Raw genomic sequence first — 15,272 nt, forward strand, 5'->3', positions numbered from 1 at the left:
GTCTTATCTGAAAGCAAGAGTGGATAGCTAACAAAGTAAGAAATCAGGAGTCTTTTCATGGAGACAGATTCGGAAGAACTGATGAGAATAATTTCAAAATGAGTTTAGTCAAAGATCAAGTATTTTTCAGAGATGTACGCTTTTTCTGCAGTCTTTTTTGTCAACATTTCTGAAGTCCAGATCCTTCTGGTGTGGAACAGCACCAGAACTCTACCTCAGAAGCTGACGTGGTCCCCTGAGCAAGCTCTAACACTCTTCTTCCACCCACGGGTGAGTCGCACACACCCTGGCAGGTTAGCTGCCAGATCCTGTGTTTTGTCTGGCAAAATTTAGGTAATACATTCAGAGTCTGGTGGCTACTTCCAACAAAATACTAACATCTGTAGTCATACTTTCAGGATAGGTGAGATAGATGTTGGACACGGACTTCTCCGTTGAGTTCAAGAAGTAGCTGCAGCGTGTTGAGCGTGTGAAGACATGTTCAGACGCTTATACTGAGGGAGTACTAAATTAAACCACAATCTTAACCTTGCAGCTAACTGTGACCAGAAGAAACATTCTCTCCCCCTTCCTTTTCACCCTCGGCAGGTTGCTCTCAGCACAAATTTTGAGTGATTTTGACTGGTGACATTCTGGCTTCCTGACAAACTGGCAACAACACTTTCACTTATTCATATTTGTGCTGGGGAAATTAGGGGTCAAGAGATGGTTTTCTGTTGCTTCAAGTCTAGGATTTAGTTCTTCCTGAAGCCAGTAAAGTTCCAGTCCCAGGAATGCAACCCAAGTTCTTGGGGTAAAAGCACCTGTGAGCTCCACTCTTTTGGAGCAAGTAGTTACCAGTTCACCCTAACAACAGCCTCAAGCTACAAATGGAGGCTGAACTCTAAAAAGTAGAGGGAAAAAAAAAAGGGGTCATCTCAAAATGCCTCTGGAATATGAATGTTATAGAAAATAAAAAGTATTTCATTAAAGGAAGTGTGACCCTCATGCAGCCCTCAGTCTATGCACTAAAAATAATTCGAGTTTCGTCACACCCCTCTGCACAACAATAAAGATTCCAACTACCCTGTTAGTCATTCAGAAATTCAAAAATCATCTGAGGTTACATTTCTGAGTTGTACCAGAATATTAATTCAGAGTGGCAACAGAAACATGCATGTAATTCTTCCCCCAGAACTGTTAAACTACGCAGTTAATTTAGTCTTGAGCAACTTACATAATTAAGCAAATAAAATAAATCCCTAAGAAAATTCTCTAGAAAGATGTAGGATTTCTTGGAATCATAGAATCTTAGAATTATTTGGATTGGAAGGGAACTTAAAGACCATCCACTTCCAACACCCCATCCACCACAAGCAGGGGGACCTCCCACTAAACCAGGTTCTGAAAGCCCCATCCAGCCTGGCCTTGAACACCTCCAGGGATGGGGCATCCACAGCTTCTCTGGGCAACCTGTGCCAGGGCCTCACCACCTTCAGACTGAAGAATTTCCTCCTTATACCTAATCTCAGTCTACCCTCTGTTAGTTTACAGCCACTAACCCTTGTCCTGCCACCATGCTCCCTGACAAAGAGTCCCTCCCCAGCTTTCCTGTAGGCCCCCTTTAGGTACTGGAAGGCTGCCACGTGGTCTCCCTGGAGGCTCTTCTTCTCCAGGCTGAACAACCCTAGGTCCCTCAGCCTGTCCCTCCTCTTCACAGGAGAGGTGCTCCAGCCCTGGGACCATCTTTGTGGTGAATTAATTAAGTGAATAATGGTATTATTCACTTAGTATGCTACTCCTCCTGATAACAAGTAGTGTTCTGTATTTATCAGAAGAGCTTCCTTCATTAAAATATTTCTTTAATCATTAGGAAAAAAGAGGGATTTACCGACCACGGAAGTAACTGTTTCCTACTTTTCCTAGCTTTCTGAATATAGAGGCACAAGTTATAGTCTTGATGATACTTTATAATCTGAGAGGCACTTCAAAGATCCAGGTGCTTGACTCACCTGTTAAGAAATAGCTCGCACAACACTTGACCACAAAAACAAACGTAATCGTAGAATTTTTAAACTTTCAAGTTATTTTTAAAGTCAGTTCAATTTGCAAAGAAATTGTATGTGTAGACTTGCTATAAACTTTCATCAGAATATTTGTGGAAATTATGCATTCAGAATACTATACACTACAAACCTCAAGATATACAAGTACAATAGACATGACATGTTTGGCCTTTACATGTTAACTATTATAAATGAGACAAGGCACTACACAGACAAAGTTACTGCATTAAGAAGCATGGACGAAGAGATCATTACATGTTTTGTACTACTGTGAAGGGGCTTCGTAATAAATTAGGCTCAAACAGGAAAAGGACAATGTCTTCATCAACAATTCAGGCTCAGAGTTTTAAACGATTGTGGAAGTTATAAATTTCAGAAGTTCTTTTATAAGATCCTGCTTATGTATGCATGCTTCTTATAAACATGCTTAAGACAGAATTTTTCACAAGGTATTTGATCAAGATTCTGTATTTCAGCAGGATTTCTTTTGGAAGGAAAAATTATTGTGAACTACTAAGACCAAAACTAGAAAACAAATTCTCAGTAACTGCAATCATAAATCATTCCATAACATGGAAATGTTTCCTTACAAAGAAAGGGAATTACCATGATATAACTGACAATTTATTGACAGCTTTGTGAAAGAGTGATGGGAGCTCTTCCTTCAGATCACTTAATCAGATTTTGGTTCATTAGATTACTTAATAATGAAAGCATATAATGCACAAAGTCTGGAATAAGGCTCAAATACCATACCTGCTATCTCTTTCTGGGATTTCTTTAATAGCGATTCTGACTTGATTGCTCAAATCTCGTCCTGCATATACAATGCCGTATGTTCCTTTCCCCAGAACTACTCGTTCACCATTTTCATCATATTCATAATCATACTGCAAAACAAAAAAACATTTAAATGAAACAGAGGTAAGATGTATTTCATCTGACTCCATGCACACAACCAAGGCATCTAGGACGTTAGCTTCTTTCTTAAGACTACATAGGAGAGGAAAATACTTCAAGATGACAATTTGAGTACTGTGCAGACATGCTCTTGTCACTCCACTGTCTTTACGGAAAGCATTGGCTTCTAAGGTAGCCATCTAAGGTAAGTGTGAAAAGCTAAGCCGGCCTTTATCTGTTCTGTGTAGTTACATTTATATATCTTAACAGCACTCGCAATCCTATTGGCAGGAGTAAAGACAGCAAAGGACGACAGAGGGCACTCTGCACCAAACTGAGAACTTTAGCTTCTACCCAGACACACAAAGCAAGTGTGTCTTAATTTATTCCAGATGCTCTCCTGACCTGACCACATCTTCCAAAAACAGCACAACCAACTTTGCCAGTGCCAGGTCAGACAGCAGAGCGTGCCAATGGAGGTTAGTCAGGATTGCAGTGTATTAACCATGGTTTCGGCTGAATTTTAATTTCAAAGAGTTTAAGGCCAGCCCAGAAACGGTCATTAGATTATCTCATCTGTCCGCTTGTGTAACACAGACATGTAATTTCACTTGCTCATTCCCATGCTGAGACCAGTAACTCAAGACTAAATAAAGCATTTATATTTTCCCTGCAAATGAAGATTGATATCTTTTTAGTAAAAGATTCAGATAAACCACTACTAGCTTTAGTAATATTTCAACAGATTCTCAGGGTGAAGTCATTCCTCTTATTTTTAATTCTTATGTCTTTTGGCATCACTATATTTAATTGTTGTTTTTTTTTTTCCTCTACTAAATTAAAGAGCCTACTAACAATTAGCAATTTTCCCTGTAAAGATACACACTATAATCAAGTGACCTACTGCTTTTCTTTTTGCTAAAATAAAACAATTAGATAATCATAGTTTCTCATTATAGGGTATTTTTTTTTAGCCCACATGTCACTCTAGTGGTTTCCATTTGTCCCATCTCCAATTTCAGATATACTATAAAAATTCCAACATCAAAACTGGGACAGAGTACTGGATTTATTATTCAATACTGACTTTTTCAGTTAGTTTCAGATGTCTCCAGAGATCCAGGACACGATCCTAAATATTCCAGCTTGTTTCCTGCCGCCTACAAGAAAATCTAAAGACCTCAAGTATTGCATTGCACTCAGTGGCCTTGCATTCACTTCTCAGCTATGTGTATGTTCAGATAAAAAATCAAGGTGGAAATACAGTGTAATGACATACACATGCAAGCTATAACTCAGCTAACATGGTTGATAGCAGAAGTAAGGCATCCTAGGCTTCAGTGAGAGTTAGTAGGCTAAGGGTAGAAAGACTCCCACCCACACCATCATCATCATTTGATTTGAGTTTGCTGCTCATTACGATGCTTGCCTACATATCGTAACTACCATGGACAAGCCTTCCCCAACTACAATTATATCCTTGTTTGTTATGCAGATGACCTGCCAATAATGTAAGTGTACATGACGCCAGTGATGCACGAAATAGACAGTCTATAAATTTAAACAGATGTTAATATTGCCTGACTATGACTAGACTCTGAAGTAACTGTAGCAAGAATTACTTTGCAATGAAGTGCAATTATGAAGAATTTCAGATGAGTACTTTCTCAAGTGGGTATCCTAACTGAAATAAGCAATTAATCTACGTTGGGTATAAAACCTGGATGTGTTACAAAGAATCATTAAATAATAATTAGTAGGGGATAAAGTTTTGTAAACCATAGCTTTCATTTAACTTCTTTTAGAGAAGGGATGAGTAATTTATTCCCTTAGTGAAACTCTACAGTAGAAACCCATAATAGTTGGTGGGTTGAAAATAAGTTTAAAAAAACGACAAAAAACACACTATATACCTCCAGGGAGTCTCCATCACATTCCCCTTCCTCTGTAGTCTTCCCTATTTCTTCAGTGATGCTGTTCACCATGTCAAAAAACCTGTTAAAAGCAAGAAAAATAAAATAAAAAAAATGCAAACACATATTTGAGACAGCATGGGGACATACAAAGCACTTCTCTCTAAAGTACTGAATGAACTGAAAGATTAGATTTAAGCATAGATTGGGTGTAAAAGCTCATTTGTCAGCAAAAAGGAAAAAGAAGATTTTTTACATGGAGATTTAACAGCAAAACTAGCACCTCCCCTACGTAATTAATGTCCATCTTTTATATGTGATGAGACATCCATGATGTCTGAAATTATCAATAGAATTTGCATTTCAAAAATCTACATACATATTGGGTGAAATTCTTGTCCTATAACATTGTTCCTTTACATCCAATGAAAGCACTGAAGCATTTTGTAGAGCAGAAAGACTAGTTTCAGTTTCAATGAAAGGGGAGGGGTTATTTTTCAAATTCCCATTAAAAAAATATCACTACATATGACTTACCTCCTTTGAAAAAAACATAAGCAAAAATATCATGCCAAACTACTGCTCACTCATCTTCTGAGAAATATTCAGATACAAAGGGAACACAGTAAAAGAACCCGTATTGACTGGTGTTGATGAGAGGACAAGCTAAGAATTGAGCTTCAAAGTAGCCACAGCCATTAACATAAAGTAATACAGTAAATTTTGGTAAAGCTGCAGCCTTTTTAAGGACAAGAATACAAGAAATCCTCTCCAGGAACAATTCAAGACCAATTCTGGATCAATTCAAGACCACAGCCCTTAGCTCAGAGCACAGAAGTGCAGCTTTGAGTAGCTAAAATACCCTTAATTTTGTGCAAACCCTTGCCAAGTTTCTAATAGGGATACTCCTACAGTCATACTTAAGTAACCGCAATGCTAATGTAAAGGACATCAAGTGTGCTTCTCTGTAATCAGAAATAAAAACTTCAACTACACTAAAAGAAAAATCTTAACGAGATCTCCTAGATTATTGTTGTTACTACAAATACTGCTATTTCAGAAAGCCCATTTGTAAGTTTAGAATGTTTTGTTCAATGTGGGGCAGCAAACACTTGTAGTAAGCCTTAATATGGAAAATAGCGAAAAATAATACCACAAAATGCATAAAAATGTCAATCTTAATTATGTTTCTAGTATTTGTCTGAGCTTGTTCTCTGATTTTTCAAACCTCATGCATCTCTAGGGTAGTACTATACTTTCATGTAAAAGACTGCGACAACTGAGGATGCTCTCACCATAGTTCTGAAACAGCCACTGTTGTACACGCAGACAACATTCACCCTAACGCAGATTGTTTTTTGAAATAACTATGACACACCTTCTGCAGTGAAGTTCCGTGCAGAAATAGATTTGAAAGTCATCTGAGTTGTGCAGCACATACAGAAAACAGCACCGTTCTTCAAACTTCGAAATGCTGAAAGAACAGCCAAGTAGAATATGTTATTAGAAGAACACATATGGGCTTCTACCAGCTATGTCAAACCACGCCAGTCAACATATTTACTGTGAAAAAGCACCAGATTAAACCTAAAAAGCCATAGTCTTTCCTTACTATAAAATTATATTCTTATATCCTCCAATGTTCATATTCAGTTGTCTGTTATCATTTGTTTTGTCCCCTACGCTAACCAACAAAAAGTAGGAGCAAAGAAGTTAAAAGAATGATTTAAATTGACGAGTCATTTTTGTTTCCAGTGCATTTAGATAAGGGCCTTAAATGCTAGCCCTAAAGTCAGGATGAAACATTGCTTCAGGATCACATTAGGAAGCTGGCCTTTGTACTGAAATCATGAATTCTTCCACCTTTAGAAATAAGCCACAGCTCAATCCTGAACACAAAGGTTTCCAATTGGTTCCATAGGAACTGGTAAAGTGATAGTATAATGGAAAAATATTTGTAAATTAAGTCAACGTTAAAAAAAAAAAAAAAAAAAAAAGAGGTGAATGACTTGACCAGCCTTGCCCACCCATTCCTGCCTTCAGTTTTGCATTCATAAACAGGAGTACAAATATAACGTAGAAATACGCATGACATTTTCTTATGGATGCATATATGGCTCAGGATAAAAGATGTACAAACTCTGATGTAATTGCTAGTTTTCTACCCAAAGTAGTCTGCAGCTCTTGCAAAGATAATCATTCACCAGATTTTTTTTTCTATATACATGTCATTACCGTGTTCATTAAAGAAAACACTAAACATTATTTGAAAGTGCTCTTTCTGTAATTCTGTCACATGTTGAGGGTCAGGTGTCAAGCTGATTCAGTGTAACTGATTGCTAGTGTATCAGAAAGAGAAAAAAAGGTGGCTAGAGCTGTTATGACAATATGATACAGTATTTGAGAAACCAGAACAAATTAACACTTCTTATTAAGACGCTATACAAAATCCACACTGCTAATGAAATCAACCTATTCTAGTTGGATCAAGATATTCATCATGGTTTTGATTAACTTAGAATAATATTCTACTTTATTTTGCTATATCTTGCCAAAGAAATTATGATTTAACATAACAGTTCTTTAAATGTCAGGAAATACTTATAAGTTTCAACATTTAATAGGTGTCTATGGTTGTTGCTTCTTTTTAATGATTCCTCTACCGTAGATCCCTTGCTGTAACTTTTGATAAAGAAACTGCTGTTTAGACAAGCTGGGGATCTGCATTTCATAAAGCTACTTATAAGAAGACAGATTCATTACTACCTGTCATTGGGTGTTGATACTGGCCTATTTTTATCAGGAAAAGTTCATATGTACTAAGTGATACACACATCTGGGAACAGTCACTGCCCCTGGTTTACCAGTCAGCTTTCATTTCATTAAATTTTTCAAGCATACACATGAACTTTCTAGCTGCGGAGTGACTCCAGCTGATATTAACAGAATTACTCATTCATCTAAAGTTCCGTGTGAGTTTAAACATTTTACTAACATGACATGCACAGAAGCCATTAAAATAGCAATGAATAAAAAGGTAAGAATGTAGAGCATACACAGAGGCCAGGTAAATTCATAAATATTTAAGGCCTTTAAGGATGTTTATATCGGTTATATATATTGCTTTCTTCTTTGCCCCCCAAAAAAGAAAGTAAAGGTGGGGAAAAGAAAAGGAAGACTAAAAAATACAAAGTTATAAAAAGAAACTGTAATTTGCTTGGGAAACGCCTCATTTTGAGAGTTATTGAGCATATGTAATACCCACTGACTTCTATGACAGCAGAATTGGAGCTCAATTTGCAAAGCTCAAAAGACAAGCAGGGAAGCACAATGCAACGTGGCCACGTGCCCAACTCATGTGCATCCAGAACTCCCATTAGCTAATGACAAATAGTGCAGATGCTGTAACTACTGCTAACTAATAATTCTAGATGAAGCAGCAGATAAAACAGTTAAGCGTTGGCAGAAACCGTAGAAAAGCAGCTTCATGGAATTTTTTTATTTGTTTTCCAGAATTGAGAAGGATAGACACCTTCCGCTGTAATAACTACGCAGTCTGACAAGATTCCAAATTTCATGAACTTGGGATGGAAGATGAACATCCCTGTTAATTCTTTAACTATGAAAAAAATTGATTGCAGATCTGAATCCAACTTTATCACTGTTTCTAACACTACATTTATTGTCATGATCTCTGTGGCATTTTCCCATGGAAACCGACACAAGTAGCAGTTATTTCACAATCCAGGGCTTGTAATGAACACCAAGGATATTCCAATTTGTAGTCTACCAACTTTATTCTGCTACTTTATTTTTCTTATCTTTGAATTAGAAAAATAAATATCTTCTTGCTTATATAATGAATACTAGGGAGTTTTCTGGATAACTTGAGGAAGAGATGCCAAGCACCTTGGGGAAGCAGCTAGGTTCCAAAAGCTCTGATAAAGCCTTTAAGGATTAACAGTACTTTTAGCCTGATTCAATAATAAACATTTGCATTTGAGAGGTCAAGAAGGCATATGATGAAAGCAGAGTTATTTACGTTAGTGCACAAACTACTAATCACTGTTTTTTTTTTTTTTTTTTTTTAAGCTAAGCCCAATTACTATGATTTCCTGCACATAGAGTGTGATTCAGCAGTGTGTTCAGGGAGCTCTATACACATTTTCAGGTTCCTGTGCAACTCCTTAGAGTTGAACTCTTACTCATAAAATAAGACGCTGATTACACTGGCTGATAAGGACCACACAGAATAATCGTCCCCTCAAACATTTGCTTGAAGTATTTATCAAAAACATTACTCATTTCAGGGCTAGATGTCTGTTCAGCCCTGCTGCCAAGAGACTCCTCACGTAATGCAGTAAATGTTTATGGAGGCCTTTGCAGAAAAAGCCTCCAAGATCATGTACAAAGACCTCCCTTGTATGTTAAGGCTGCACCTCTAAACCTGGCTCTTACTAGTCTAGAGAGGCAGAGAATCTTTAATAAGGCTGGGAACTTTCCCTTCCTAGACAGCTTTAAGTCTAGAAGTTTCAGAGGAGCCAAAAATAGTTCGGATACAAAAATAAATTAGAAACAGGCCTGGTTCTGAATGATGTCCCACCCCAAAGAATATTTATCTTCATAAATCCAGGAAAAAAAAATGAAAAAGAAAAAACAACACTGAAAAAGGAAAAATTAGAAACTTGCATGTTTGAAAACTAGACTTATTCAGTTTTATAATTGTGTAAGACAAAGATTTCCCCCTTCAGCTCTTCACAGAGGCAGCCACTAAGTTTTCTAAAAACTCAGTGGCTCTTGACACTGGCTCATTTTAAAGTTTTCCAAGGGGTTTTGAACATCTGTCCAGATGAACAGATTGGAATTTCAATTGACAAATAATTGACTATTGACAGGTTTAAATAACAAATGAGTATACTAAAAAAGTACTAACCACACTATAGCTTAATAATGCCAAAAAAGTGTTTTTTTTTGTTTTTTTTTTTTAAAGAAGCACAGCAAAACATACCATAACCAAAACCCAAACCACACCAAACTAAATGTATCGTTGCAATTTTTGCTAAAAATAAGCTATGTCCCACGGGATTGAACTTCTACGTCTATTGACGGTGTTTTGTTTTTAAGTTAGTTGTTGGAAGGAAAAATAATCATCCATCTGTGCAAAAAATGTACTGCAGACATAGCAACAGCTTTGTGTGTATGGAACAGATATTATTAGAACAGAGCAATGGCTATTTAAAAAAAAGTTAGAATTCTGGACTCTTTTTTAAATTACACTAAATACAAACACCAAGTGGAAAGTCACAGGATGCCAAAGTACAGATAAATCCTACAAAAACAAATGAGACTAAGAAGATCTGATCTAAAGGGAGCACAACAATGGTAGAACACTACTTTCGTAGTATCAGCAGGCACAAATTGCAAGGCTGGACCCTCTCAAACAAAAACATACACTACATTTAAGCTGGGCTAGCAGTGCAGACCCACTGGCTCACAATACAACACAAACATCCCTGCTAAGAAAAACCTGCAACAAATAGTTCTTCCTAGCAGAAAATACTCCCCTGAAGCCAAGCAAAGTTTGCCAAAGATGGCAAAATTTCCTCCTTTGTTTGTATCTCACAGATCAAAGAAAACCTAGAAGGCTTTCAACGTGTAACACTGTACTCCTCTAATCCAGTCTTGCACATATCAGTCTTGATCCCATGGCTTCTTAGTTCATGTTAACCTACTCCACATTAATCTTTGGGAGGTTATTTATTTACCTTTCCTATTGATTTGCTTTTTCAGTCTCTGAACCAATCTTTGAGCTTTTACTTCATGATCTGTCCACTACTCTGCCACTTTTATCATTATCATCACTGCATTGGCAATCTCCCCTCCCTACTCTCTGAAAGAGTTTTGGTACCATACCAAAAGCAAGCACAGAAAACCCGTACACCAAAACTCAAGAGATAAGCAATTAGGACACTTCAAGACACATTAACCCACCTCCCCATCTTCCCTAGTCAGTTCCTCATATCCTCCTTATTTCTGCATCCACACTACTTCCTGGCGTACATATTGTGTTCAACAAGCATCTGTGACAAGGACTACCTTCCTTGTGTTTATTGCTTTCCCAGTATGTCAGAATCTCAGTGCACAACCACAGCTTTTGGATGCGATACAACTCAGTCAAGGTGACATGAAATGTTAGCAGTTACTATAATTCAACCTTAATTAGCATAAAGTGATTATGAACTTTACAAAAATATTAGTTCTTAAGTTTAACAAATATTGTTTCCTATTTTTGTACCTAATGAACCCTGAAGGTGGTCACTCCTGAATCCAGACTAAGATTCCTGGGGCTTCACTAACAGCAGGGCATCTGTGGAAGTACTTGCAACATTCAGCTCCAATTTTGCGTCCATTACTCCACCAAGGTCCACAGCACTAGCTTAATATGATATTCATTCAATTACTCTTTTCATTTCAAAAAATGAAAGGGAAATAACTTACCTTACTCCCCTGATAGAAGCAGCACTGAAGTTCCACTCGTGAATACCCTTCTGTAACACAAGAGAGGAAAAAAAGTTAAATAAATAAAACCCCCTTCCTTCTGGAAAATCAAGAGCTAGTAGACATATCTTCTAGCCTGGAACTCAAGAGACCAAAAGAGAAACATTTGGATTACAACAGCCTATATTACCTTTTAACAGTTATTCTTCAGGGCATTTCCTACGTAAAAAACAAGAAAAGTTCTACATAGGTTTGGTTGGTTTGTCTCTTCACTGTTTGCTTTGCAAACACAGTATATATTATTTTAGAAAGTAAGTGAAGCAGCAGATCAGCACCTAGGACAAGCTATATGGGCAGCCCTTCTCAGTTCAGTTTTACTTGCAACCTTCTAAAAGAGGGAAGAAAAACCATCTCTGAGAGTAACAGCCTGCTCTACATGCTCAGTGTCCTGAGTGTGTGGGAAGAATCAGCTGAGAACGCTACGAGCAGGGAGTCTGATGCTGGAGAGTGAAATGGAAAATACTTGAAAAGGAGATGAAATTGCTCAGGGAAGGAGCAAATCCAAAGGCCAACTGTCCAAAGAAACAGAAAGCAGACTACTTCCCTAGGAATCCAGAAGGGAGCAGTAAGAACATACCAAAACTCCTATGAGCTGCTGGAGTAGTAAACTAAGCTGGAAGAAAGAAGCCACTCTACAAAAATACAAAGGGCCAGGCCTCATTTATTTTCCTATCTTTTACGTTTAAATCTGTCACACTGAGCAGAACCAAGTTCACTCTTCAGTTGTATCAATCTGCGCTTAAGTTTTAATAAAAGTTACTTCAGGAATCTGAAGCCTTTTGTATCTTCTGATGGAAACATTTGCCTTTCAGGGAAATGTGGAACTGCACCAGCTCTAAGTCCTGGCAACCTTGGGATCCCACCACAATAAGCGACGTATTTGAAGGAAATACTCTCTACAGTTAAGCTTCATTTTGTGTTTTAGTCACCTGTGCAATCAGAAGGCATGGAGACAGATCTTGCTGAGAGGTAGTTTATAGCATAAGGGCAGAGTGTCAAACAATCAAATGTATCCAAAATGACAACATAAAGATGTCTAGCATATAAAACATTTCATGAATATTGACATACACAAGAGTCAGAACAGATACACGGCCAAAATAGCTGCACGATGTGCAACAAATAATAGACAAAGTCATTCTCTCAGCTATAGCAGTTTTCTGTAAGGCTTGCTAGATCAGTTTTCTCCTCTGTAATTCTTTTCTTTCTGCTCAAATTGCATTAAAGGTTATGAGGCTACTATAAAATGCTTAACACAACATACTGAGAATACATGCAAACATTTTTCTTGAAGTACAAACTTCACATTGTTGTAATTGTAAAGCATTATGCAGTAACTACAGAATCTCTTAGATTTTAAATGGGGGCAAGAGTTTCCAGTGGGGCAGAGGGACAGGAAAACAACCTGAGATGAAGAAGTGGGACTGCACCTTGAAGTACCAACTGATGCTAGTATGAAGCGTTGGTACTCATCAAGTTGACTGGTTCTCTTTCATGAAGAAAGATCACCTACTACACCCTCCTTATTAGCAGAGGGTGTTATCTGCACTCGTCTTTTACTCCTCACTCCCTATACAAACTCTACCACTTTCCAGTTTTCCATGCTTGAAAACTCTCTTCAGAGCTTAGCAATTGGTACTTGTCCAATTCCCAGTACTGGGAATAATCTGAAGTCTAAATCTAAAGCAAGCATCCTGACAGGCAGAAATTTTCAAGAAGCATAAGTATTGTGGGCTTTACATGTCATCCACATGCAACTAAACTCTCACAGATTCATACATCTTTCATTAACCGCACGATGTTCTCAGGCAATGAAATAATATGAAAGTTATGTCCCTCAAGATCTTGCCAAGTTTTGAATACATTGGAGTAAACATATCAGGCATGCTATCCAAATCCAGCATCTGTTCTTCAGTTAGGCAAAAAACCACCAACCACCCAAAACAAAACTTAAAATGGTTTCAGAAGCCAACAAGAAACAGAGACAGGCTGTTCTACTTCAAACTTGCAAACAGCACTGCTGCATTCCTCTAGCCCCATGTGGAAAGGACTGCTAAAATTAAGGTACTGAGGGCAAAGGTATCATGAATTCTACAAAACACAATGCCATCTGATTTTTATATTCGTTTGTCTACGTAAAACCTGGTATTATTAAGGGCATAAACTACAAGATACGCTGCTAAAAAAAAGCCACAGAAGAGGAAAAGGCCATGTTATTTATCCCGCTATTGATTGTCATTCTCCTATTCATTAGGAAATTGCCAGCTACAAGCTCTGCTGAGTTCCACTTTGAATTTGAAGCAGAATTTAAATTTCTCATGCATGAAGGGAAGCTCATAAGCTTAATAACTCACAATCCTTATTCTTAAAGCAATGACCGCATTTTGGAAATTAAGTAGATCTGTTAGTTTTGTGATCTGAAACCAGAAGCACAAGGTGCTAAACCTCTAACAGACCTATGCTATGTGGAATAAAATTGTATAGCTGAAGCAGTTTCCAAACCTAGATGTCTCACCTGTCCTTGTAGCCACAATAGCTGGTTAACCAGTCCCTACAACGCCTATCATCAGCCTAATAAGGACCAAAGTAAGAGCATTCTTCAGTGCAGCGGGCTGAAAGATCACAGATTTCCTCTACAAAATCTCTTCCTAAAGACAATATTAGACTGATTGTATTCATCTGACAAGGAATCCCGTATCTCCAAATTCTTCTAGTCCCTTTTCTCCCTGTAAAGTTTCCAGTTGATTCAAAGGACTTGGGCAAACTTACAAATTCAGCTGTAGAAAGTTTGTAGCTGTTGCAACTACCAAATTGGCCAGTACATTCTTTTGATAAATATTATTGTTTGTAGGGCAGGGATGCCTGCACTCTCTATCAATCAGACCCCAAGCTACTGTAGAAACTCACTACAGTAAGGATTCTGGCCAGAGAAAAAGTACTAGCAAGTGCATCAAAAACTGACCTCATCTAATGCTATCATATAAGTAGGGTAGCAAAGGTAGGTGAACACTAGTGCACAGAAAATACAGATGTACTGTCCAAATCAGGACCACTGCTGAAAATATTGCAAGGTGGGGGTTGGTCTGTTCTCCCACGTGCCTGGTGACAGGACAAGGGGGAATGGGCTTAAGTTGCGCCAGGGGAGGTTTAGGTTAGATTTTAGGAAGAACTTCTTTACTGAAAGGGTTGTTAGACATTGGAACAGGCTGCCCAGGGAAGTGGTGGAGTCACCATCCCTGGAAGTCTTCAAAAGACGTTTAGATGTAGAGCTTAGGGGTATGGTTTAGTGGGGACTGTTAGCGTTAGGTCAGAGGTTGGACTCGATGATCTTGAGGTCTCTTCCAACCTAGAAATTCTGTGATTCTGTGAAATATTAAGCAAAATGTACCTGTAGCTAAAAGGAACATTTACATGCCATGAAATACCTTTTTAGGAATATGGGTGCACTTGCTCAAGTAAGGTTAACTCAAATTAGAATATAAGCAGTGATATAACAGGTGCAGCCAGTATAGCAAGCCTACTTGTTTTACCTAAATTAAACTCTAAAAGCTACCAGGATTGTCCTCAAAAATACTGTAAGGTAAACAGAGAAGAACCATTTAACAAACAGTGTAAACAACAGAACAAATTAGTATGGAACAGCTACAAACAACTTCCGACTGAACACTAGAAGACCTAAACCAGCACTCTGCTACTTCAGCAGTACTAGTCCACCTCTAGGCTCTTTTACAGGTGCAGTGACATTCTCAAACCGCTTGCCAATACAGAGAGTCATTTGTGAAACCTACACCAGTATTCAGATGGAGCTTTATCACTTTATATGAAACTTTATACAGCAGGGGTTTCTGCAGAGATC

At 37.9% G+C, this 15,272-nt stretch overlaps 1 protein-coding gene across 1 annotated transcript in view; it reads right to left on the reverse strand.

Annotated features, from left to right (window-relative positions):
* The window catches only part of MAP3K5 (mitogen-activated protein kinase kinase kinase 5), a 101,272-nt gene that overhangs the window by 22,861 nt on the left and 63,139 nt on the right, over positions 1–15,272 (reverse strand). Inside the window, exons 12-15 of the mRNA XM_084512606.1 lie at positions 11,357–11,406; positions 6,237–6,332; positions 4,859–4,940; positions 2,802–2,935 (exon numbers count right to left, since the gene is read on the reverse strand). Coding sequence (XP_084368732.1) covers positions 2,802–2,935; positions 4,859–4,940; positions 6,237–6,332; positions 11,357–11,406 — 362 coding nt within the window. The remainder of the gene's footprint in view (positions 1–2,801; positions 2,936–4,858; positions 4,941–6,236; positions 6,333–11,356; positions 11,407–15,272) is intronic.

This window comes from Aythya ferina, assembly GCF_964211825.1.
Source record: "Aythya ferina genome assembly, chromosome: 3".
NCBI classification, from domain to species: domain Eukaryota; kingdom Metazoa; phylum Chordata; class Aves; order Anseriformes; family Anatidae; genus Aythya; species Aythya ferina.